The 24,503-nt window shown below is 39.9% G+C and overlaps 3 protein-coding genes across 7 annotated transcripts in view; 2 read left to right on the forward strand and 1 right to left on the reverse strand.

The window, feature by feature from the left end:
* Window positions 1–24,503, reverse strand: part of LOC140343194 (F-box only protein 27-like) — a 41,347-nt gene that overhangs the window by 14,472 nt on the left and 2,372 nt on the right. The window contains exon 1 of one of the 3 annotated variants that reach the window (XM_072429746.1): window positions 142–298. The exons of the other annotated variants lie outside the window; for them this stretch is intronic. The gene's annotated coding sequence lies outside the window, so the exon portion shown is untranslated. Of the gene's footprint in view, window positions 1–141; window positions 299–24,503 lie in introns of those variants that run through there. 3 annotated transcript variants of the gene reach the window in all.
* On the forward strand, window positions 2,166–21,151 carry ACP7 (acid phosphatase 7, tartrate resistant (putative)). 2 transcript variants are annotated; one of them, XM_072429557.1, is made up of 14 exons: window positions 2,166–2,367; window positions 4,579–4,683; window positions 6,058–6,261; window positions 7,457–7,639; window positions 9,813–9,838; window positions 10,104–10,201; window positions 11,108–11,170; window positions 11,255–11,369; window positions 12,765–12,878; window positions 14,393–14,450; window positions 15,439–15,506; window positions 16,441–16,512; window positions 17,683–17,820; window positions 19,817–21,151. In XM_072429557.1, exons 1-14 carry the CDS (start codon window positions 2,181–2,183, stop codon window positions 19,862–19,864), a joined length of 1,479 nt encoding a protein of 492 aa, XP_072285658.1. In that variant the 5' UTR covers window positions 2,166–2,180; the 3' UTR covers window positions 19,865–21,151. The 2 variants fall into 2 exon arrangements, with proteins under 2 accessions (XP_072285658.1, XP_072285659.1); XM_072429558.1 differs by lacking the exons at window positions 17,683–17,820; window positions 19,817–21,151 and adding an exon at window positions 17,391–17,657.
* The window catches only part of PAK4 (p21 (RAC1) activated kinase 4), a 48,099-nt gene continuing 45,701 nt past the window's right edge, over window positions 22,106–24,503 (forward strand). The window contains exon 1 of one of the 2 annotated variants that reach the window (XM_072429741.1): window positions 22,106–22,254. The gene's annotated coding sequence lies outside the window, so the exon portion shown is untranslated. The remainder of the gene's footprint in view (window positions 22,255–24,503) is intronic. The other variant, XM_072429742.1, reaches the window with a different exon arrangement.

Below are 24,503 nucleotides of genomic sequence, written 5' to 3' on the forward strand. Positions count from 1 at the left end.
TGCACAGGGAAATCATTACACATGCAGGTAATTTATCAACATTATTACTTTATTATTATTAAACATTGATCAATTTTTTTTTTGTCTAAGTGCAATTTAAAGAGAAAGTAACTGAAAAAGGCAAAAAAAAAATCCACTTACCTTCAATCCTGCAGCGCAGTTGATCGGTCCCAGGCGCAAGATCAGATGACCTAGGTAGGAAAAATACTTGCTCATCTCACTGTGCATGTGTGAGATCGATAATTTTTTCCCTTATCACAAAAAAGGCTTTGTGCTCATGCCCAAGATGCTCCGAAGAGCCTACCGAAATACCTACGTCATTCATCCCGGGAGGCTCCTGGGTGCTCTCAGGCATGCGCAGAAGGAGCCTTTTCTTCTTGCTCCAAAGAATTATGCAGTGACTGTACACTGACCTGAGCATGTTAAATCAAAACCAAACTCATTGATGGGTGGTGAGCTTCTGCCATAATCACCAAGCATCCATACAGACTTACCAATGTGCAGCCTCTCCGCAGCGATGACAGATCCATATCAGAAAAATTCCTGACTCATCATTCCGTAATCATCAATGAAACTTGTGACAAACATCATGATGAATTAGGATTCTTAGTTAAAACGAATACCCAACATGATGGATGTCCAGTGATCTGTTGTTATCTACCTTGTGTACAATCAGTGTACAATCATGAATGATGTAATTTATACTTCTCTATTTTCAAAAGTTGTTTTTTATGGAACTTTTACACATTACAATTTTAAATATAACAGTTTATTTCATTGCTTATTAGAATATTTTACACCTATTAAAGATACAAATCATCATTAAAATACAATTGAATGCTCATTTCAGTCCTTTACGCGTTTCACCATCAAGCTTCTTCAGAAAGACATTCCAAGAAGTCATGCAGACTTTCCAAAGGCATTATACATCAACGCCCAATTTTTCTTCTTTTTCAAATCCAAGACTTCTTTTTATTAGCTTCAGAAATGCCATTCACAGTATGATGTGTATGATGATACAAAAATATAATACACACAATACAGGTAGTCCCCGAGTTAAGGACATCTGACATACTGACGAATCCTAGATTCGAACGGGACTTCCCTGCTTGCTTGTGTGCAGGACAGAGGCTTGAAGTGGGGCTGTTTGCATGACTTGCAGAAGAAACATTTTGCTAATCACAGCTGAGGTTGTGGGTGATTTAAGGACTGATCTCTTCTGCAAGCTCTTGTAACGCTTTAATGACCAAGACAAACTCTGCAGTTGTTTCTTTTTGCATACCAAGCACAGCTTGCTTCAGAAGTTAATGAATGTCTAGGCTCCATAAAGTTTTTTTTGCTTTGTTTGTGATTAGCTCTCAGTGAGGATTTTATACAGTAACTGACACCACGCTGCCTAATATTATGTTTGGACAAACATCTGTTCTTATTGCATTTATTCAAATAATGTACCTGTTCCGACTTATAAACAAATTCAACTTAAGAACAAACCTACAGTCCCTATCTCATAGGTACTTAGTGGTCACAGGAATGGGTTTCAATTCATGCAAGTCACTTAACCACCTAGACTCCTAATAACGCTTTCCTGAGCCCCTGTAATTTCCACTTCTTCAACAATACCCAATCTCCTACCAATCACATCTGCTGTCTGTATAGTCCTCTGGCTTGGTCTGCGATTGATCCTATCATTATTGCATGTATGTAGTCAAGCTCTGTTATTTTCTGTTCTTAGAAAATATCATTTATCCTTCATTTCCAATGACTTTTGTATAATGTTTGCACCTATCTTTCATTATACAGCAACAAAGTTGGCAATTATAGCATGGAGATTTCACTTTTATCATGTCCCTGACTTATAGGAGCCCAACAAGCTTTACCCATGTATTAATATCACTGTTTCAGGGTAGTAATGCATTAAATAAAATAATGAAGCTTTACATCCAATGTCCCTGATTTAATAAAGCTCCCCAAGGCTGGAGAGAATACACTTTCATCAGTGAAGCTGGGTGATCCAGCAAACCTGGAATGGATTTCTCAAAGTCACTGGCTATTTGTTAGCAAATGTTCTCAATCCTGGACCAGATGCATTTCAGATTTTTATGGATCTCTCAGGTTCACTGATGAAAGTGTATCCTCCCCAGTCTTGGAGAGCTTTCATAAACCAGGCCCAATGTTTCTTCATGTATTTCAGGATTTTCTCACAAGAGGGCAGACATGCTTGTCTCTTGCTGAGGAAGTCCTCTTTGTTTTGTTTCCGGGTTTTCCCAAGCTGTGTTTACACCGATTCTTGTGCCGCTGTCACTGGAAGCAACCGGAGGCCAGGGATCTGGTTAGACCAATTGTATAGGGAATATAGCAAAATCCCAGGTATGTCTTCTCTAAGTTCATCTTTATCGATTTCATGTACAGAGCTGCGTTATATGTTGGTGCTATATAAATCCTGTTTATTATTATTATTATTATTATTATTATTATTAATAATAATAATAATAATAATAATAATATAGATCCCAATCATGCTATACAACATAGCTTCCCCTCATTTAGAACAACTGGCCCTCTGTCCTTCAAATCTCTATGGTTGTCCCATGTATTGACCCTTATTAGAAAGTAAATGACACCAAACCCTTTATCACGCCTCTTTTTTTACAAATTTTTACATTTGTATGGCTGGTTTTAAAGGTCAGTCAGCTACAGCTCATGTGACCCCTAGGAACCTCCAAGGGGATCTCAAGGACTCTACAAAAACTTGGTTGTGAATGGTTTGTATAGATGATACAGAGGAATGAAAATAAAACCTCTTATAAAACATGATCTGATCTACTTTGTTTACTGACGCAATGTCAATTTAAGTATGATATTGTACATATAATTAGAACCTGATGAGCGGAGTCAACCACTAGCTCCTCCTAAGTCTTGGATACCTAAATAGCAGCTCTGTTCCTGTCCACCTGGAAGTTTTGGGTTTTCCCAAACTTTTTTTATTATTATTATTCTTATTATTAATAAAAATAAACAGTATTTATATAGCACTAACATATTACGCAGCGCTGTACATTAAATAGGGGTTGCAAATGACAGATAGATACAGACATTGACACAGGAGGAGGAGAGGACCCTGCCCTGAAGAGCTTACAATCTAGGAGGTGGGGGAAGTATCACACAATAGGAGGGGAGATATGTAGTGGTGGGAAGTAGTGATGGTTTCAATAGACAGAAGAAGACAGGTAGGTAAGTTTGAAAAGATGGGTTTTGAGTGCTCTTTAAATGAGCAGAAAGTAGGAGCAAGCCGAATAGGACGAGGAAGACCATTCCAGAGAGTTGGGGCAGCTCTAGAGAAGTCTTGTATCCGTGTGTGTGATGAGGTTATGAGTGAGGAAGTCATTAGTAGGTCATTGGAGGAGCTGAGAGAGCGGCTAGGGGGGTATTTTTCTATCACGTAAGAAAGGTAAGTGGGGCAAGAACTGTGAAGGGATTTGAAGGCAAAGCACAGGAGCTTGAATTTGATACTAAGGTAAAATGGAAGCCAATGAAGAGAACTACAAAGAGAAGCAGCAGAAGAGGAGCGGTGGGAAGGATGGATGAGTCTATCCTATCGAGATCTACTATGGTGCATTAGGGCTGCTTTCACCAAAGATTTATTACACGGGTACTTGCTTGCTACAGAAAAAGGGAAGTGAAAACTGGAATATAGATGAAAGATTAACTTTGTTGGTTAATGTACAGGGGATTATGGGTAATGTTGATGTAAGGGACTCTTGATTTCCCGGCTGTGTTACATGAATGTCTAAGGCAGTGTTTCTTGACCTTTTTAATATGGGGGAACCCCTTAAAATAACGTTTAGGTCTCCAAAAAACCTCTTCTAAAATTTACCTTTTTAACATTGGGGAACTTTTGAAATAACTTTCAAGTCAGGGGGAACCTCAGTCATAATTATTCTATCTACAGCTCAGAGTATGTTAGTTTAGTGGTCAATGGGAAGAATGTTTCTTACCAGTGAAACAAATGTCACCTATAGGGATAGCTCAAAAGATCATTGGTGTCAGTTAAACTAACCTGAGAGTCATAAACTGCTAATTGCTCAAGGAACCCCCAGCAACCTCTGGAGGAACCCTGTTTGAGAAACACCAATCTATGGTATGATTGGTATATAACATAGGCAGTACAGGTTATTGATACTAAAATATATGTTACTGAAATCCTTAGAGCCAAAACCCTCAGACAAATATTACAAGTCATTATCATGTAACATGCTCTCTATGTCAGTGACATTAATATATTGTACTTTGTACCATGCATAGGGATGCAGGTTGGTGTGCCGCGGTCCAATTCTTTCTAAATGGCACCGCAGTGCACCAATGCATTCTGAATGGCACCCAAATGCCCCTTGCCAACTGACCTGCAGTGCATTTCACCAAAATGTATAAAGTAGTGCAGGGACAAAAGAATGGGCTGTCTGACCTCTCCACATGGCACAGCACAACACAGATATATTTGACTATAGGTTGGTGCTATATAAATACTGTATAATAATCTGACCTCTGATTACCATGTAATGTAATTTATCTCTTCTGCAGGCATTATGTGGAAGCCTTTTATATTCCTGTGTGCAACCGCTTTATGTGTTCTCAGTGCTAGCATTGACCAGTACCAACCTGAACAGGTTCACCTGTCCTACACAGGTAAGTACTATTCCCACTGGTGGCTGAAAGGAATTCTAAGCTTCTGCCTGGTGGCTTCTTACCCTTGGCTAACCCTGAGTGCAAGTTTCCCCCATCGTTCCTCTGATTTTTTTGTAGAAATGTTTTTTTTTGTCTTCAATCCACTACAGATAAAAATGACAAATTAATGTTGCTCTGAATCTATTATTATATTGTTACATTTAAACCTACCCCTATTTGGCTTCGTGTCAGCCACTTCCAAAGTCAGTACAGCAGCATTGCAGTGGCAGAGGAATGGGACAACTAAGACTAGGTACACACGTGCAATGTTTTTCGTCGGATAATTTATTCAGGGCTGATATCTGATAAGAATCTGGTGTGTGTACATAGTCCTGGCGGATCCATGGATGATGAATGATCGTAATAGAAGTGAAGGGGAGAGAGCACAGCGGGGTGCCGCTACGCCGTTCTACCCTCTACATGGAGCAGAACAGTGCTGTATGAACACTATTTTATGCATTCTTTGTCATTGGAAAGGATCATGAAAGATCCTTTCCAACGACAAGCATTGCACTTGTATACATAGCCTAAGAAACAATCCTGTGTTAACGAGGCACATGCTGAGAAGAGGTTAAAGCAGAGGGATGTCTAGTCATTGCCTATGTAGTCACCACTGTACTCTTTACCACTAAAGCCCCGTCCTGGAGTCCAATGGACTTCAGAGGATTGCTGCTGGAAATGATATTCATATTTGTATCCATTCCGTTCAATGGAGAGGGTAAGGGGCAGGACAAGCACACAGCACCCTACTGTGCTCTACTCCATAGAAGTGACTGCTGAGGAATGGCTGCACACATAGATTCTCACTGCATGTGTCTCACTCCTCCATAGAAGTGGCTGCACACATAGACAAGCACAACCATCCAATTGACGTATGTACATAGCCCAGTGTCCATATGGTGTCATGTCTGTATAAATCTCATTACTGGATGGACATAAATATATATCCTCTGACAGGTAAAAACAGCTTTCTTATATACATATACATCATCTGTATATTAAACTGTTTGCCTGAAGTTCAGCTTTTACCGATGCACAGACATGACTCTACTATTGAAGTATTATTTATGGTTGGTTTTTCAAGGTGCACCTAACTTTTTTGTTTGAAATATGTAAGTAGCATCTTTAACTCTTGATTCATACATTTTTTTCGTTGATTCCAATATGAAACCTTTTGGGTAAAAGTTGGGTGAATCTTGAACAAAGTTATAAAGAGAACCCTATTGGTAAAACTGTATGGGAGAGAAGGGGGGATGACAGACACAAAATATTAGGCCTACATTTTTGTTTTCTATGTATGGTTAATGATGTCTTCCATCAAACTGTTCCACCCAGGTCCGGAAGCATCTATGACAGTGACATGGACAACTTTCTGTTGGACTCCCTCTGTAGTAGAATTCAGTCCCCTCACAGGACCTCCTACATTTAACCTTACAGCTTATGGTGAGACCACAATATTTGAGGATGGAGGACCAATGAAGAGGAAAATGTTTATCCATCGGGTTACCCTGAAAAACCTGATTCCTGATCAGAGATACGGTGAGACAATATTTAGATAATAAAATGATATATATAGACCCATGTATAATATCTACACCCCCTGCGAAATCATATTTTAAAGAAAACCCCGCCTGAAATGCACTATTTGAAACAACATAACGTCTTCTTCAATCTTGGAGACAAGTGCATAGTTACGTGTGCTGAGGTGCATTGCCCGTTCATTTGAAAGAGTTGTCCAATGCTCGGCAGCTTAGCAAAACAAGTCCATACAGAATTTTTTGCATACAATCACATACAATTTTTTTGCAACACAAAGTTTACAGTGATACAATGTAACGCTAGTCCACCACAAGTTCACATCTAAAGTGCATTGGGGTGCCAATAATACCAAACAGCTCCCAAGTCAAAATGAATGGCACAGCAGCATACCAACAAGGTACCGTTCATTGCCATACAATGTATAGCTTAACTGTACAGAATATTAAACAAGATGGAAATATCATATATGCTAACTGAACCATATTAAATCTGGTGGCACACATTAATATCCTTCACACCTTCTTCTGCCTTTATATTTGGTTGCCATAATGTGGGCAAGGAATACAATAAAAAAAAAAAATCACAAAATTGCCCTTTAAAAATCTGACCAAGTGTCATTGTATAACTATATATATAATACAATGTATTTTAATGTATATATATATATATATATATATATATATTATCATTATCATTATTATTATTATTATTATTACTATTAATAATAAACAGGATTTTTATAGCGCCAACATATTACACGACACTGTAAATAAATAATTCATAAAAACAATGGATCTCCCTATGGGCAGCCTGGTGGCTCAGTGGTTAGCACTCTGGCCTTTGCAGCGCTAGGTTCCAGGTTTGAATCTCGGCCAGAACAAGTTCCCCCTGTGTTTGTGTGGGTTTCCTCTGTGTACTCCAGTTTTCCTCCAAAAACATGCAGTTAGGCTAATTGGCTTCCTGCAAAATTTAACCATTAAGACTTTATAATGACATATGACTAAGGTAGGGATGTTAGAATGTGAGCCCCGTTGAGGGACCGTTAGTGCCATGGCTATGGACTTTATACAGCGCTGCGTAATATGTCGGTGCTATATAAGTACTGGATAATAGTAAATATCACCATCTGTTTAAAAGCAAACCTTGGTGTCACTTATTTTATTTTCTTCTTACTCTTGCTTCTCATGTTCCTCAGTTTACCATTGTGGCAGTTCACTTGGTTGGAGCCCCCAGTTTTATTTTCGGGCCCTTCGAAATGACCCATCATGGGGCCCACGCTTGGCTGTGTTTGGAGATATGGGGAATGAAAATGCTCAGTCCCTATCTCGGCTCCAGAAGGAAACACAGATGGAAATGTATGATGCCATTCTGCATGTGGGTAAGTAAGAGTTTTGGTATATTATGGAGGGGTGCGGAGAGCTGAGACTGCACAGGGTAGTAGACCTTGAGTATAGCCGAATGTAAGTATAGAATTGAGTTGGCTGTACTGGGGGATAGTGGAGGGAATAAAAGAGTGGGGTAACAGAGTCGAAGTAAATTGGACATCGAGTGCAGAGTGTTATAGACTATGAAGGGAAACAATGAAAGGAATAATGGGGCAAAGATATACCTGGGGCAGCATGGTGGCTCTGTGGTTAGCCCTCTGGCCTTTGCAGTGCTGGATCCCAGTCGATACTCTATCTGCATGGTGTTTGACGGTTCTCCCCCTGCTTGTGTGGGTTTACTGTGGTTTCCTCCCACAATTCAAAAACATGCAATTAGGTTAATTGGCTTCCCCCAAAAATTGTCCTTAGACTGTATTAACAACATTTGACTATGATTGGGACAATATATTGTGAGCCAGGTAGTGACATGACTATGGACTTTGTACAGCGCTGTGTGATATGTTGGCGCTATATAAATACAGTATAATAATAATTCCCCTAGAACAGCTGTATCTTCTTCCTTTGCAGCTGACTACCTCTCCTCCCCAACTTTTTAAATCTACATCTATAGGGTGTGTACTGGATTTATAAAGATGTATAGGTTTGTGTGATGGTTAGAATGGTTGGATTTTATGAGCATCAGTTCCTGCTTTTCCTAGTATCATTCTAACAAGATCAGGATCATAAATATAAATAAATGAAACAATTCCCAATGTAACTAAAAGTAAGAAAATCCATAGTGACATACAGCAACTGTATAAAAACCAGCAAAAGGGGAACCGAGCTGACACAACCAATGAATGTGCACAGTACAAAGTGGTTATGGGGACAGCAGATACAGCATTCTCAGCTATAGACCACAAAGTAAGCCAGCCTGCAGTTAGCAATTGTTCAATCTCAGCATAGGGTAGGTGATAGAATGAATTAACCCATTTGCCATGCATTAGGAGGGCAGAAAACCTTAGAAACACAAGAAACCAAGTTAGCAGCAATAGAGTGAAATAGCGAACAATGCTTTGTCACAGGCTGGTGCTTCGGGAGGTACCTCTGCCGTTATTATTACACAGTATTTATATAGCACCATCATATTACACAGCACTGTACAAAGTTGATAGTCATGTCATTCCCCATCCCTCAAAGGGGCTCACAATCTAATGTCCCTACCATAGTCATTTGTCATTAATACAATCTAAGGTCAATTCTGAGGGGAAGCCAATAAACCTTACTGCATGTTTTTGGGACATGGGAGGAAACCAGAGGAAACCCACACAGACACTGGGAGAACCTGCAAACTCCATGCAGATAGTGTCCTGGCCAAGATTCGAACCTGGGACCCAGCGCTGCAAAGGCAAGAGTGCTACCTCTGATATAGGTGAACACATTGTACATACGTGTAAGTGGCAAAATCTCTGAGGACAAATGGACTTGGATATACAGGTAGTCCCTGAGTTAAGGACATCCAACATACTGACGACTCCTAGATATGAACGGGGCTTCCCTGCTCACTTGTGTGCAGGACGGAGGCTTAATGAGGTGGTTTGCATGACTTGCAGAAGAAATCTTTTGCTAAACACAGCTGAGACTTAGCTCTTCTGCAACCTCTTGTAACTCTTTAATGAACAAGACAAACTCTGCAGTTGTTTCTTTTTGCATATCAAAGCACAGCTTGCTCCAGAAGTTAATCAATGTCTAGGCTCCATGAAGTTTTTTTTTTCTTGCCCACTCACAGTTCGGATTTTATAGAGTAACTGACACCACGCTGCTTAATATTATGTTGAGACAAACATCTGTCCTAATTGCATTTAATAAAATAATGTACCTGTTCTGACACATACAAATTCAACCTAAGAAAAAACCTACAGTCCCTATCTCGTATGTAACCCGGGGTCTACTTGTACTTTAACACTTCTGCAATATGGTCATATTTCTGCTTCACAAATAGACCCCTTGGCATGGTCAGTGCAGCGAAGTATACATGTGTAATAAATACTGAGTGTGCTTGATTCATTATAATAATTGTGCATTGGATCATGTATAAGTTGAATAATTTAGCTTTCCACCAATGTTGATAGCCAGTGTCACATGGGTCACTTATATACAACATCTCCTTTTACTTTTCTCTTGCAGGTGATTTTGCATATGACATGGACAAGGTAAAATAGATTTATCTTTTAATATTTCTCATTGCCCAGCACTGAAGACACTTTTATTTATACTACTTAAAAAGTCATAAAAATCCTATAATACCTATAAACTCATAATTACTTTGCACTGAACTCTTTTTCCTATGTAGAATTTGTCATTTGCATCTAGAGTTTGGAACTGCATAGTATATTGATGTTTGTAAATAAAGAATAATAATAATGGTTGTAATATTTAAGATAAAAAATGATCATAGTCTTTTTTTCTTTCTTTGAGGATAATGCTAGGGTAGGAGATGAGTTCATGCGTCAGATCGAGTCAGTTGCTGCCTACCTACCCTATATGACCTGTCCTGGAAACCATGAGGAGGCCTAGTAAGTTCGAATTTCTGTATTGATGCTCATATTTCCAGGATCAGTGACTTTTGGTTAAATGTGTATTTTTTTATTTTGCATAGTAGCCCATAAGTTAAGATCTTGCCGACTGTTTATAAAATGGGTCTGTTTTGGATGATGTTCTGTAGTGGGAAATATATTTCTTTTGGATATCATATCTTATAATTCTTAAATCCAACTGATTGCATATACAGTAGAACCCCGGTTATCCGGAACTCAGATCTGATGACTTATCTGAGATCTGAGTTCTGGATAATGTGGTTCTACGGCAATCAAGAAAGCCCTGCTGATTTCTCCATTCTGTGGTTAGCTGAGGAAAGGGGAACCCTGATGACGCTTAAGCCATCATCAGGGTTTCTCTTTTTTAAGCTATTTAGCACTAGAGGTGAATGGGGACAAGTCTCCCCTTATTCAATGCTAGTGCTGAATGGCTGAGAAAAGGAAACCTCATTACCACAGTCTAGGGTCAATTTTGGGGGGAAAACAATTAACCTAACTGCATGTTTTTGAGTGTGGGAGGAAACCAGAGTACCCGTAGGTAACCAATGCAAACACTTGAAGAACTTTCAAACTCCATGAAGATAGTGTCCTGGTTGAGATTGAAACCTGGGACCCAGCGCTGCAAAGGCCAGAGTGCTAACTTTATCCTGACCTTATATATATTATATATATATATATATATTTATATATAAATTGATATTTATTTATTTATATATATTATCTTGGCCAATATATATTATAATATTGAACAGATCAGGTTTTTTATTGTATATGTAGACTAGCTTCATTACAGTATAAATCATGAGGGTTTAATTGGGCTTTAATATTTAATATTTGTTACCCGACATGCCGATATCCTAATAAAATGATCCTTTTCTTTTTCAGCAACTTTTCCAATTATCGTATGCGCTTCTCAATGCCAGGAAACGCAGAAGGATTGTGGTACAGGTGGGATAGCCATAGTTAGAAATGACATTTATAATGTGAAAGGAATATGTCATTCTAACATTTACTACATCCTTCTTTCTGCAGCTGGGATTTAGGGCCCGCACATATTATCTCATTCTCAACGGAGGTTTATTTCTACCTGAAATATGGCAAAGAATTGGTGGCAGAGCAATTTAAATGGCTACAAATGGATCTCCAGGTTAGATGCACAGCATTACTCTATGTTTCTAAGTTTCTCTACTTGTCATATGTTTTTACAATACACAGTTTCAGGATCGTGCTTCATGGCATATTCAATGTAAAAATGTAAAACCTGACTCTAGTTTATATTGTATTTGGTGGAGCATGGTAGGGTGTTTATTGTCATTTGTATCCACGTGTCCCCATGTTGGCTTGTATAAATAAAAAAAAGTTCCATCTTCCACCAAACTTTGGGACTACAATTTCTTAGTCCTGATGAAAGTGGACTTTTATAGTTAGAGGTGTTGTTTTTTATCTTCTAATGAAGTCAGTCTTTACATCAATAGTGAAATAAAATCAATGATCTGGCCAAATATCCCAATGTCAGGTCTAGATTACTATGACAGAATGACCAATTTTGGTGCCAATCTTCTATGGTCATCTCTTTGATATAGAACTTTTCCTTGATTGACTGATCTGACATAGAATTCTGACAAGGTGTAATTAACCTTGTATGTCGTATTTCGGATTTTACTGTTAGGAAAAAAATGTGTGTCCAGTTCCCAAAAATCTGCATTTTTGCCATCTCTATGCACAGTCTTACTATGACCAATAGTAACTGGCAACCCCTGATCATGACTTGAATCGTAATCAACCAAAAAAAATAAAATGCCCACATCTGACATTAACATTGTGTATTTAGATTTTAGGCTAGAGTCCTCCTCTACATTTACATTACAGGGGAACTGAACTTGATGTGCACAGGTCTAACCATCAGCTAATAATATGTCCTCCAATATTGACTTACCATCCCTTGTTCTGCACTGTATCTCCATATAGAGGAGGCCAGTTTGGTAGCAGCAGGACTTGGCTTCTCTATATTAGAGCCTCCAGCAAGGAGAACAGTAGGCTGCACATTGGGGACATCCAAAAACCTAACTTGTGTTCTCCTGGAACTTTGGTCCTGATTTATTAAAGCTCTCCCAGGCTGGGAAGGATACACTTTCATCAGTGAAGCTGGGTGATCCAGCAAACCTGGAATGGATCTGGTCCAAGATTCAAAACATTTGCTAGCAAATAGCAAATTACTTTGACAAAATGCAATCTAGGTTTGCTCGATCACCCAGCTTTAATAAATCAGGCTTTTTAAGACTGAGGCAGCAGTGCCTTACATTTTACATAGCACATATACAGCTAGGAGCCTTTAGATATGGGAGTGCCTAGGCACACTCACATAGCAGAAAGTGTATTGCTATTGTCCACCAGAACTCCAGACCAAAGGTTCATTTCTTAGAGTACTGCATAAGCATAATTACTATTTTTAGAAGTCCACTATTGCATAACAAATCTTTAATTTTTGCATTAAATACCACTTAAAACATCTGACAAATCATATCAAACCTTCTTGTTTTAGGAGGCCACTAGCAAGGCTCGTCATTCAGAACGCCCCTGGATCATCACAATGGCTCACCGTCCCATGTATTGCACCAATTTTAACAGTGATGACTGTGTCAAGGTGAACGGCACTGTAAGTGTAAAATTCAAGATTTTCAGGTCTAAAAATGCCCAAAAAACTGGAACAGAAAAAAGGTATTTAGGTCATGATGAACAGAAAGGGAGGACATAATCCCCTGTGGTAAAGAAGGACAAAATTAAAATCTGACAGGTTTTGCTGTGCTCTAGCCCTGGAGAAAATTAGAAGGTTTGATCCTATAATATTTATGGGATCCTTTGCCCAATATTTACTGATTGAGGGAATGCTTTTGTATTCATCTAATGAAGAGGTCGTCAAACTCGTGTCTTTAGGACAGATATGGCCTAGCCAGAAGTGCGTTCCAGCCTAACGCCCCCCTAGTTTTTTAACAGTCGATCTGGCCTAATCCCGGCCGGTCTTGAGCCTCGTTGTTGTGGCTCCCTTCCCTATTTGCCGCGACCTGCGTTAAAACTTCCGCCGCAAAGGAGAAGGATTTCCCTTCGGAGGCATTCCTAGTGGGGGGTGCAGCCATCAGCGTGGGATTTAAGAGAGTCCCTCGCTGATAGGAGTCCCGTGTCCCACGTTTTCCCGGGTGCTTACACGTGGGACACGGGACTAGATGCAAAAGCAGTAACAGAGAGCCAGGAAAAAGAAATAAAGTTATATCAACTAATGATGCATAATTTATCAGATGATTAAAAACTAATCTTTTATGAATGATTAGTTACTTATCATATATTAATCATCTGATACAATTTTTTTACTACACAGTATTTATATCACGCAGCACTGTACAAAGTCTATAGTCATGTCACTAACTGTCTCACAGTCTAATGTCCTAACCTCAGTGATATGTCATTACCACAGTCTAAGGTAAATTTTTTGGGGGAAGCCAATTAACTTAACTGCATGTTTTTGGAATGTGGGAGGAAACTGAACTACCCGGAAACCCACACCGATACGGGGAGAACCTGCAAACTCCATGCAGATAGTGTCCTGGCTGAGATTCAAACCTAGGACCTAGCACTGCAAAGGCAAGAGTGCTGACCCCTGAGCCATTAATCTTGGGATAATGAATCATGATAAACATACATTTAAATAAATAGGTATATTAGCATATGAGCTGGATTAATCTGAACATGATCACAGTGAATTTTTTTTAAAGGAAACATTTTCTTTTAAACAAAATTAGTATTTTCTTGTCATTAGGTATATTATTGGACAAAGCACCTATAAAGTCCCATTCCAAGAAAAAAATGCTTTGAACCTGTTCTAATAACGGTTATTTATTAATTTAATTTTTATTTTATTTTATTTTTTCATTTGAACTCCTCATCATTAGAACCTGAAATTGTATCTGTCTGAACATGCAACATTATGTTTCCCATCAAGCGTACTGTATTTTTAAATCAGAAACCTTTCCTTGGACACCTTGTTTCTTCTGGCCTAGTGTGCCTTCTGACGCCTGATCTAATAGATCTAGCTGACTTATTTCCTTAACCATATCATGCATGCTACAATCTGATTGCACAAGCTCCTTTAGATAGATTCCATGTTCTCATTTACAGACACGTACTGGATTACCGGGAGGACAGTATGCTCTGGAGGAATTGTTCTATAAATACGGTAAGTGTCAATTGATTTAAACTATCACCTACTTCATATAGCATTTATAAAATAAAGTAATGTGTGATTCACCACATCAGTATGCAGTCAGATCTTAAATATCAGCTTTGGGCAGACTTAAGAGCTAAAATTGAGCAAATCCAAACACACACACACACATACTAGACATATGCAGCTACGATCAAATGCTGAGTCACACATACCTCTTCCTCACTAAAGCGCAGGCGCCTCTCTCCTGCACATGCGGACAGTACTGAATCTAGGTGTGCCTGCACTCCCAAGATATATCAGTTTCGCCCATCCCGCAGGTCAATCAGGAAATAGTCTCTTGATCATCCCTGGCTATTTAGCTACCGTAGCTCAGACACTGCACTCAGCATTCATGCAACGTGTCTCCACCGGTGCCGAACCCCTAGGCCTGCTGAGCAGCTCCTGTACACCTGTTGGTTAATTCAGTTCTCCCCCTGTCCAACTCCTGTGTTAGCTCCTTGTTGTCCAGTCTGTTGTTTCCCACCCAATTCTATTGTGCTGTTTCAGTGTTCCTGTCTGCCTGTGGATATTCCTGTGTCACCCTTGGATCCTTTTGTCTCTTGTGTTGCGGTGGCCCCTGTGTCTCTGGCGTTTATTTCTTGCATCCCTGGTATTTAATTGGCTTGTGGTCTGATCTCTCTTGCTTGCTGCCTGCCCTGACCCCGGCCTTCCTTGACAAATCTTCTGCTTAGTGATTTGGTACTGTGTATCTTTCTGCCCACCCTGGTGTGTCCAAGGACCGCAACCTGGCCGTAACCAGCAGCGCAACATCCTCACCACTCTTGACCATGTCGGCATTCCTTATAATATAAGCTGCAGCCACATGATTCAATGTTTGGCTATTTGACATAAGCAGATGTAGCTAATAACATGACCACAGAGATAATTAATCTGCAGTGCAGGAACTGGACAGGTATGCAATCAGATATAATTTATTACATGTGCTGTATAATTTCAGGGGTGGATCTGGAAATCTGGGCACATGAACATTCCTACGAGAGGCTCTGGCCTGTATATAACCGAGTGGTAAGTACTCAAATCTCCATTGATGAGCCCCTAGTATGATAACTACAGGTAGTACTCAAAAAGTGAACATTTGCTATGTTGTTTGGGAACATTAAGAAGTGGTATTTGTGACTAATTATTACCAATTACCCTTTTTTTGGTTTGTGAGGGGTGCCTGGGCACTGTTTTGCCTACAGCCTCATATCTGCCTATCTGTAGTGAGAGATCTAAGGTATTGCTGCCCGTTACTTTCTGTCCTGGTGACAATGGGGCAAAAAGCAAGGATTACAATCTCCAGTGGGTACTAAGACTTCAATATAAACTTCTTTGCGCTATCCAAAACTAAAAATATGTTTTTGCTTGGATTACACTTTATTGATCATAGCCAAAAAATCAGTTAAGGATAAAACTCTCTTTGACACCTTTTCCCTGAGTTCCTACTGCTCTGGGTTTCTTTAAAGACTTAAAGATAATCTACATATGAAGTAAGAGAGAGAGAGCGAGAAGAGCATAGCAACAAGTCTACAGAATTATGAGACCTCTTGAATCTGAACAAAAAGAAAGTGTCTGTGTTACCAATACAGGTGGTCTCTGGGTTACATACGAGATAGGGACTGTAGGTTTGTTGTTAAAGCGTACCTAAATTGAGACTTTTCACTTTACATAAAAGGGTAAAGAATCCTTTTTATGTATGGTAAAATTTCTGTTTTTTTTTTTAAAGGGTGCAAACCGCCACTCTCTGCCCCATCAAGCATCTGTCCTGCACACGAGCCAGCAGGGAAGCCCCGTTCGTATCTAAGAGACATCCGTATGTCAGATATCCTTAACTCAGGGACTAACTTTACAAGCCATTCTAGCCGTCATGCGTGAAATGCATGATTCTTTCCTCTGGTTTTCATGTGCAAGACCTGTTACCTCGTGGGTAAAAATCTCTCACTTTGCCTTTTGGTTACAGGTATATAATGGATCTACTGATGCTCCATACACTAATCCTCGGGCTCCAGTCCACATCACTACTGGATCAGCTGTAAGTAAAATACTGCAGAGGAATTGAAAAAAGGGATATAAATACTATGTTATACTCAGCATATTTTCCTAAAGCTATACTAACTTACCTTGGAGTTTGGGTAGTCCATACTGCTGGGGTAAATTGTTGTTTAGGTCTAGAGAGGATATAAAAAGCAATTTATTCAAGGGTGGCAAGGTTGGGCCAACACATAGGCAGCACTGCTGCCCAGACTCCTGCATATAGGAGATGTAATGAAAACCTCTACATGGAATAAGGATATCAAATATCCATTATTTGGCCCTGTCCACAATCTACCATGGCAATACCTGTATATGTTTATGCCCCATTTCTTTGTTGCCAAAAGGTGCCCGGGATCTTTCGGGTTCCTAGCAAACCCCTTGACCAATAGAAATGTTTGGAAGCAGGATTTGGGGATTGGAGTATTGCATGTGAGAACCTGGCAAGTTTTATATTTGATAGGAAGAGTTAGGAGCCGTGTGCAGGTACGTGCGCTAGAAGGTGTCTGCACTCCATACTTGCACCAGTTACCCCCTTCATCTTCCTCTCTTGAATCTCTTTAAGGCTAGTTGGTGTTGGATAAAACAGGGATGGTTTATTATTAATAATATTAATAATAATAAACAGGATTTATATAGCGCCAACATATTACTCAGCGCTGTAAAATGAATAGGGGTTGCATATGACAGACGAATACAGACAGTGACGCAAGAGGAGGAGAGGACCCTGCACAGAAGAGCTTACAATCTAGGAGGTGGGGGAAGTAACACACAATAGAAGGGGAGATATGTGGTGGTGGATAGGTAGTGACGGTTTCAAAAGAAGATGAGTAGGCAAGTTTGAAAAAATAGGTTTTAAATTCTCTTTTAAATGAGCAGAATGTAGGAGCAAGCCGAATAGGATGAGGAAGACCATTCCAGAGAGTCGGGGCAGCCTTGGAAAGTCTTGGAGCCGTGCGTGTGATGAGGTTATGAGTGAGGAAGTCATTAGTAGGTCATTGGAAGAGCAAAGAGAGCGGCTGGGGGAGTATTTTTTACCAGGTCAGAAAGGTAGGTGGGAAAAGAATTGTGGAGGTATTTGAAGGCAAAGCACAGGAGCTTTGTTTTAAAACAACTAGGATATGTATATATATAATATACTCTGTTTCATTTTAACCTTTTCTCATCCCAGGGCTGTAATGAGAATCTGGATCCATTCTTTCCTCTACATCGGGAATGGAGTGCAGTAAGGATTGAAGATTATGGCTATACTCGGATCCACATCGCTAACAAGACTCACATACACATTCAGCAAGTGTCTGATGATAAGGTACATGCACATGTTAGTTCGTTTGCACATTCTAGGACAAAATATTTGATTTGGATAAAATGATAATGACTACTCAAAAAATGAATGCAATAACTAATCCAGCCTTTCTCAGCAATTGTCTCTGGAGAAACCCTTAAGAGTATTTTCAGGGCTCAAGGATCCTCTGCTACAACCAAATCATTTGATGTCTATGTGAAAATGCTCCTTTTTTTGATGGTCCATTGGAAGAATATTCCTATCACAATGGTGTTCTAAATACCAACCCAACGAGAGATATCTGGTGCCATGCTGCTGACTTTGTAGTAGTGTTGGCTCAACCACTATGCAGGCACTACAAATAGAGAGGGGTCAATTATTCACAGTTCAAAGAACCCTATAGGAACCCTGGGGGTTCCAAGGAATCCAGGTTGTGAATGGTTGAGTAATCCCTCTTCATTCATGATACTGTTTTTTGTCATTTTTTATTAGGATCACTGGGAGGCTTTGTGTGATTACCCCATAAGGTCAATTTTTGGCTTTTATTATCAGCTCTTGTGCTAATAATAGAATCAGATACCCTAAAGTGGAACTAAGGCTAGGTACAAGTGTGCAATGATTCTGGTCCGATAATCAGGTCTGATATCGGACCAGAATCTGGCATGTGTACATCGCTCTTCGTCCATCCTGGTGGAACCATGGACGCTGGACAAAGAACGCTCGAAATAGAAGTGAAGAGGGGGGGGGAGCACAGCGATCATGAAAGATCCTTTCCAACGACAATTATTGCACGTGTGTACACAGCCTAAGATTTAAATCATGTGATCAGGCTGGTCAGGTAAAACATAGTTTCCTGCCTGATTGTTGATTGACGCTGAGCAGCGTAGGAAGCCAGGACACCCGATGTATCCTGACTTCCCCTGTGACTTAATGGATCCCGCACAGCTCCGATGTTGTTAATCTGTTTAAGATTTGCTGATCTGCAACAATCTTACAAATATCTGTCATTAAAAAACATAATATACAATCACTTGTTTCTATCCAGCAGCTACCAAAGCTGTGATAAACATGGGTCTGCTCTGTCAGCAACAAATACGCAGTGGCAGATCCCATATCTCTATTTTGATATGTTCCTTTTAAGCAATAATATTTTTTTTTGCTTTCCTCTGGATCAACTATATCTCTAGGGTTTTATATCTGAGATATGTTTATTTCCCTAGTGCTTGAATTTGATGGGCTTATGTCTTTTTTTTAACCTGACTTACTATGTAACTTTTGACAACTTTTGGTAGATAGGACATTTTCACTTTAAAGAGGATGTAAAAACAACCAATAAACTTCCTTATCTGCTCCATTTAAGGCTGCTTAAGGTATCAATAAAATGCAATTTAATTTATTTGTTCAGTTGCAAAAAGATACCTGTAATGTTTTTTTTTTCCCCCCTGTTTCAGATATGTTTACTCTGCTTGTGTTATTCTGAGAAGTCTATTCAGCAGTCCCAGTTCTGATATTGGACTACAAAGCATCACCTCCTATGTTGTATGCTAACGGAGGGAGTTTCTGTATTAGACAAATGGATGGGACTCCTATTTTTTTTTTGCAATCAGCATTTCAGTTTAAACAAGGCAATGGCCCTGATTTCTAACAGCTCTCCAAGGCTAGAGAGGATACACTTTCATCAGTGAAGCTGGGTGATCCAGCAAACCTGGAATGAATCTTGTCCAAGATTCAAAACATCTGCTAACAAATAGTAAATGACTTTGAAGATCACCCAGCTTCACTGATGAAATTGTATCCTCTCCAGCCTTGGAGAACTTTAATAAATCAGGCGCATTGTGTTGTCAGCCCTCGACTAGAAATTAGTAGCTGAGCACACTTTTGGCAGATCATGTATTTTCTATACTTGCAGAACCAGCAATGTGCTTGTTTTGCAGAGGTGTACCATATTTTCTTCACTGAAAAGTATAACATGTTTATGTATGTTTATGGAAATACCTAATCAGTTTTTGTTTTCCTCTAGAATGGAGAAATTATGGATGATTTATGGTTGATTAAGGATAAACGCTGAACAAAAAGAAATTCCTGGGAAATAGCAGACGTCACATAACTCTTCCTATAAATCCGGCTCAATAGATCAATGATTGTGATTCATCCCCAGGATGATGCCTCGTTCTTTAGAACTCTCAGGAATGATTACACGATGCCTGTAAATCTGCTGCTATACACTGTGTGACTCACGCTGCTAAACTCATGAATACGTTGTACTTCGGAGATTTTTCTCAGGCTGAAAAACTCAATAAGCCTCCAATACCTTTACCTTTAAGCAGGACTTGTACACTTGGGGTTATATTTTTCTTTAAAGGGAAAATGCTATGATCAGTATTCACTGCTTAACGAATGTGACTGTTAATTGATTCCAAGCAGGATCTGTTTCAATTTGCAGGTAACCCTAGGTGGCTCAGTGGTTAGCATTCGGGTCCTTGCAAGGTCCCAGGTTCGAATCTCGGCCAGGACATTATCTGCATGGAGTTTGCAGGTTCTCCCCGTGTTTGTGTGGGTTTCCTCAAGGTACTCTGATATCCTTCCACATTCCAAAAACATGCAGTTAGGTAATTGGCTTCCCCCCAAAATTAATCTTAGATTATAATAAAGACATATGGTAAGGACATTAGATTGTGAGCCTTTGAGGGTCAGTTGGTGACATGACTATGGACTTTGTACAGCGCTGCGTAATATGTCAGCACTATATAAATACTTGATAAAAATAAAGCCCTCTGCTGTAATGAATTAGAGTATCATAGCATTGTTCTCTCACTCTGCACAGTGTACCTATCAACAGTGTTCTTTTAAAGTGCAGACATTAAGGGTTAGAAAGACCTTTAAACTATTTAATGGGATTTCTACAAACTGGAATGTGCCCAGAAACCCTCTCTGTAATAATACATCAGGATCTATATGGCCTACAGATTCCTGCTTTTTAATTTGGTTGATTTTGCCACTCAATTAACAATTTATTAGAATTCACTAGTTTTATTCCTTACACCCATTCTGGGCACCAGTAGCACCACATGCAGAAAACTTTTCCTGCTTTAATTGCTCCCGCCCACTAGGAGCCAAACCCCACCCATTTTTTTTCAACAGTCCAATGTAAGAGTGTCTTACTGCCACTGGGGCTCTCTTATTGGTCTGTTGAATGGAGGGGCGTGTTTACATTAAGTTCTCACAACCTCTCTGAAAGTTTCAGTGTTATTTGTGTGGAAATCTAATGGCCATATAATCAAAATGTTTAAATGTCATGTAAAAAACAAAGCTACAAATGCTTGCGGTTCTGTGAATAAATCATTTATTAACATTATTTGTGTTGTGTTGTTTATTCTGCATGCTGCAGATTTTCTTTGTGGCTTTTAGCATGAAAGACTATCCTGGGAGAAGCTGGGTGATCCAGCAAATCTGGAATGAATCTGGTTCAGTACTGAAAATATATTTTTTTTTTTTGTTTTTTTTTTTTTTTTAGAAAAATCTATTCCAGGTTTTTCCATTTCATTTTTTTATGTATTAAAGCAGACCTTTCACAAAACAAAGCCCGCAATCCTTTTATACAGCAGCCTGTGCCATCATGAGATTGGGTGATGTGGCTTTCTTAAAATGTAAAAAAAGCGCTGATATTACTGCGCATGCGTGAGATTGAGCACTAATTTATGACATTATAGGAAAGCTCCTAATGACGCATGCCCAAGTTCAGGCATTCGCAGAAGGAGCAGCCCAAGCCACCTGAGATACATGGTCTATGCCACGGCAGTAGACATGGAAAAAGTGGGGTCTTCCCAAAAAAAAAAAAAAAAATCTTCCAATATATAAAGTGATAGCCAGCCCCTTAAAGAAAGTTAAAAGTGATATGTTCTTTTCATTGTCAAAAAATCCCCTTGACTGTCACGTGGTCACTGGGGAGACTGTCACGTGATTAGAAATAGTTATAAAAGGATAATTTTGTGTTTTTTTAAGGTTTTTGATACTTTCAAATGTCAGCAAATAAAAAGTTGATTCTGCATGATATTATACCGCAGGCAGTGGAGTCATCGCCAGCCATTTGGCCGCAGATGAGTCACATTGAAAGCCCCATAATGTCCCCAGAGCTGAGACATCTGACCGCCCACAGCTTCACCCCAATAGAATACAATCGTACAGGCGCGGCTTAGCAACCTCTTCTGACCAATCAGAACACGAGTAACCTATGATTGACAGCTCGGTTTCTCGTCTTCTGATTGGCCTTATTTGTTGCTGTCTCGGCGAATTAGCAAGCACTCTGCAGCTCGGTGGGCGGATTCACACTCAGCGTACGGCGTTGCCGGGCAGCGGGCGCTGTGGGATTTCGGAGTCCCCGGATGTTGTAGTTCGCTGGACAATATGGCGCTTGGGGCCGGAGGACAGTGAGGAGAGTGCGGGAGCTCAGGAGTTCAGGTAAATGTGGGGGGTGAAGAGAGGGACAGAGGGGAGCTCAGGTGGGATATTGGTATATCCGGTGTGGCGGGTGACGTTTTGTGGTGCGGTGTCCTGGTTGGGTCAGTCAGAGGGGTTTAGGGTAAGGGGGTGTGTGACCCCCCTCCTATGGTTCTGTGACCCCCCCTCCTATGGTTCTGTGATGACTTTCTCCCGGAGGTCCCAGCTTTCAAGGACTGTAGTGCAGCAGATGGATAGAGGTGACATGCTGTGTGGCTGCTGCAAACTTTACAGTAATGAGCTGTCTTCCTGTCCTTACTGTCACTTATGGCATTCTTTCCCCGTGCCTACAGTCATATGTAGGGCATAGTGTTCCCTATGGTCATACGTGACATGCTGCCCCCATCCCTACCGTCATATAGGTGAGAATCTGCCCCCGTCCCTGCTGGCATATATGAGAAACTGCCCCTGTCCCTACCGTCATATATCAAAATATGCCCCCGTCCCTACCGTCATATGTATGAGAAACTGCCCCTGCCCCTGTTTCTGCTGTCATATGTATGAGAAACTCCCCCTGTCCCTACTCTTGGTACTATTATCATATCTTACATACAGCGTATTACTGTCTCATACACACAGATATGAATTATTAGCCTAAAGGACCCGTTGTCCTTGTTTCCAGGTTTTGCATTTAAAGTTGCAAAACCTGGAGGTTTTGGTTATTTTATAAACTAGTGAATCTGACATTGACTAAAACATTCCCTGGTGGATAATCAAATACTGCCATTAAAACACATTGACCTGAACATTGTCCACCAGAGAATGTTTGAGTGAATTCTAGATTTATTGCTTTATCAATAGACCCCTTACTGTTTCCCCTTTTCTTCCTGTTTATTTAATGTATCTGACAGTGCTTTTTAGTATATTCCATTCTGCAACCTAATGGTCCAATAGGAAAGTCCCCGACTTAGCTAGCCAGACTCATCCATCCTTCCCACCACTCCTCTTCTGCTGCATCTCTTTGTAGTTCTATTCATTGGCTTTTATTTCACTTTAGAATCAAATTCATCTCCTGTGCTTTGCCTTCAAATCCCTCCACAGTTCCTGTCCTACTTACCTTTCTGACCTGATAAAAAAAAAATCCCCCCAGCTGCTCTCTTCGCTCCTCCAATGACCTACTAATGACTTCCTCACTCATAACCTCTTCACACACGCAGCTCTAAGACTTTTCTAGAGCTGCCCCAACTCTCTGGAATGGTCTTCTTTAATCCTATTTGGCTTGCCATCAATTCGAACTCGCCTACCCATCATCTTCTGTCTTTTGAAACCATCACTACTTCCCACCACTACATATCTCCCCTCCTATTGTGTCATATTTCCCCCACCTGCTTGATTGTAAGCTCTTCGGGTCAGGGTCCTCTCCTCCTCCTGTGTCACTGTCTGTATCTGACTGTCATTTGCAACCCCTATTTAATGTACAGCGCTGCGTAGTATGTTGGCGTTATTTAAATCCTGTTTATTAATATTATTTATTATAATAAAAATGATAAAGTTCTTATGTTACCCTTAGACCTAAATGTGCTTTAAACCTTTGCAGTGGAGGGGTAGAAATATTTTATTTCCTGCAGTTAGACTTTCAAGCTCCTACAGAGTTGACGTTTCTCTGATCCTTTACATCTGGATCAGGGAACATCATCATATTGCAACCTTTCTCCGCTCCCAGTACTTGATCTTGTTTGGTGTAAAAATCATCCAGGATAAATTTTCCTAGGCATTGTAGTAATGTTTTCCCTTCTGACATGCTGATGATCCTATAATACTATCTATATTTTTCAGGGCACAAAACATTAAATACAACTCCCCATTGTGACAGCAATACATATATAACGTACAGTTTCTTACTGTGTCTGCATAGATAAGGTCATGGCTGTAACCACAATGGGTTCACCACAACCAAGTGCTGCTTATGATGATTACATTGTTGCAATAATAGAAACCAGAGTGAAAAGGTTCTTGAAAAAGTATTTTATGAGATCCTTTTCACACCTTTTGTTTTGCTGCCTTGATGAATGTTGCATTATGGCTTCCTACCCACTTTCATTAGGCTGTCAACAGATCTCAATGCATGAAATATTCACCCGCTCAATGTGTACCAATGCAGGCACAGAGAATTCACAGGCAGGTTTGTTTAAGTCTGATATATAATTGTGCTGGGATGCCATTCACAATGAATGCACATATAAATAATGGGTTACTGTTTGCTTAAGTGT

Source organism: Pyxicephalus adspersus, chromosome Z (genome assembly GCF_032062135.1).
Source record: "Pyxicephalus adspersus chromosome Z, UCB_Pads_2.0, whole genome shotgun sequence".
Lineage (NCBI taxonomy): Eukaryota > Metazoa > Chordata > Amphibia > Anura > Pyxicephalidae > Pyxicephalus > Pyxicephalus adspersus.

Coding starts and splice junctions, on each gene's coding strand:
- ACP7 (XM_072429557.1), top strand. CDS start 2,181: ATGTATTTCAGGATTTTCTCACAAGAGGGCAGACATGCTTGTCTCTTG. Junction 6,262..7,456: donor GATTCCTGATCAGAGATACG/GTGAGACAATAT, acceptor CATGTTCCTCAG/TTTACCATTGTGGCAGTTCA. Junction 7,640..9,812: donor TGATGCCATTCTGCATGTGG/GTAAGTAAGAGT, acceptor TTTCTCTTGCAG/GTGATTTTGCATATGACATG.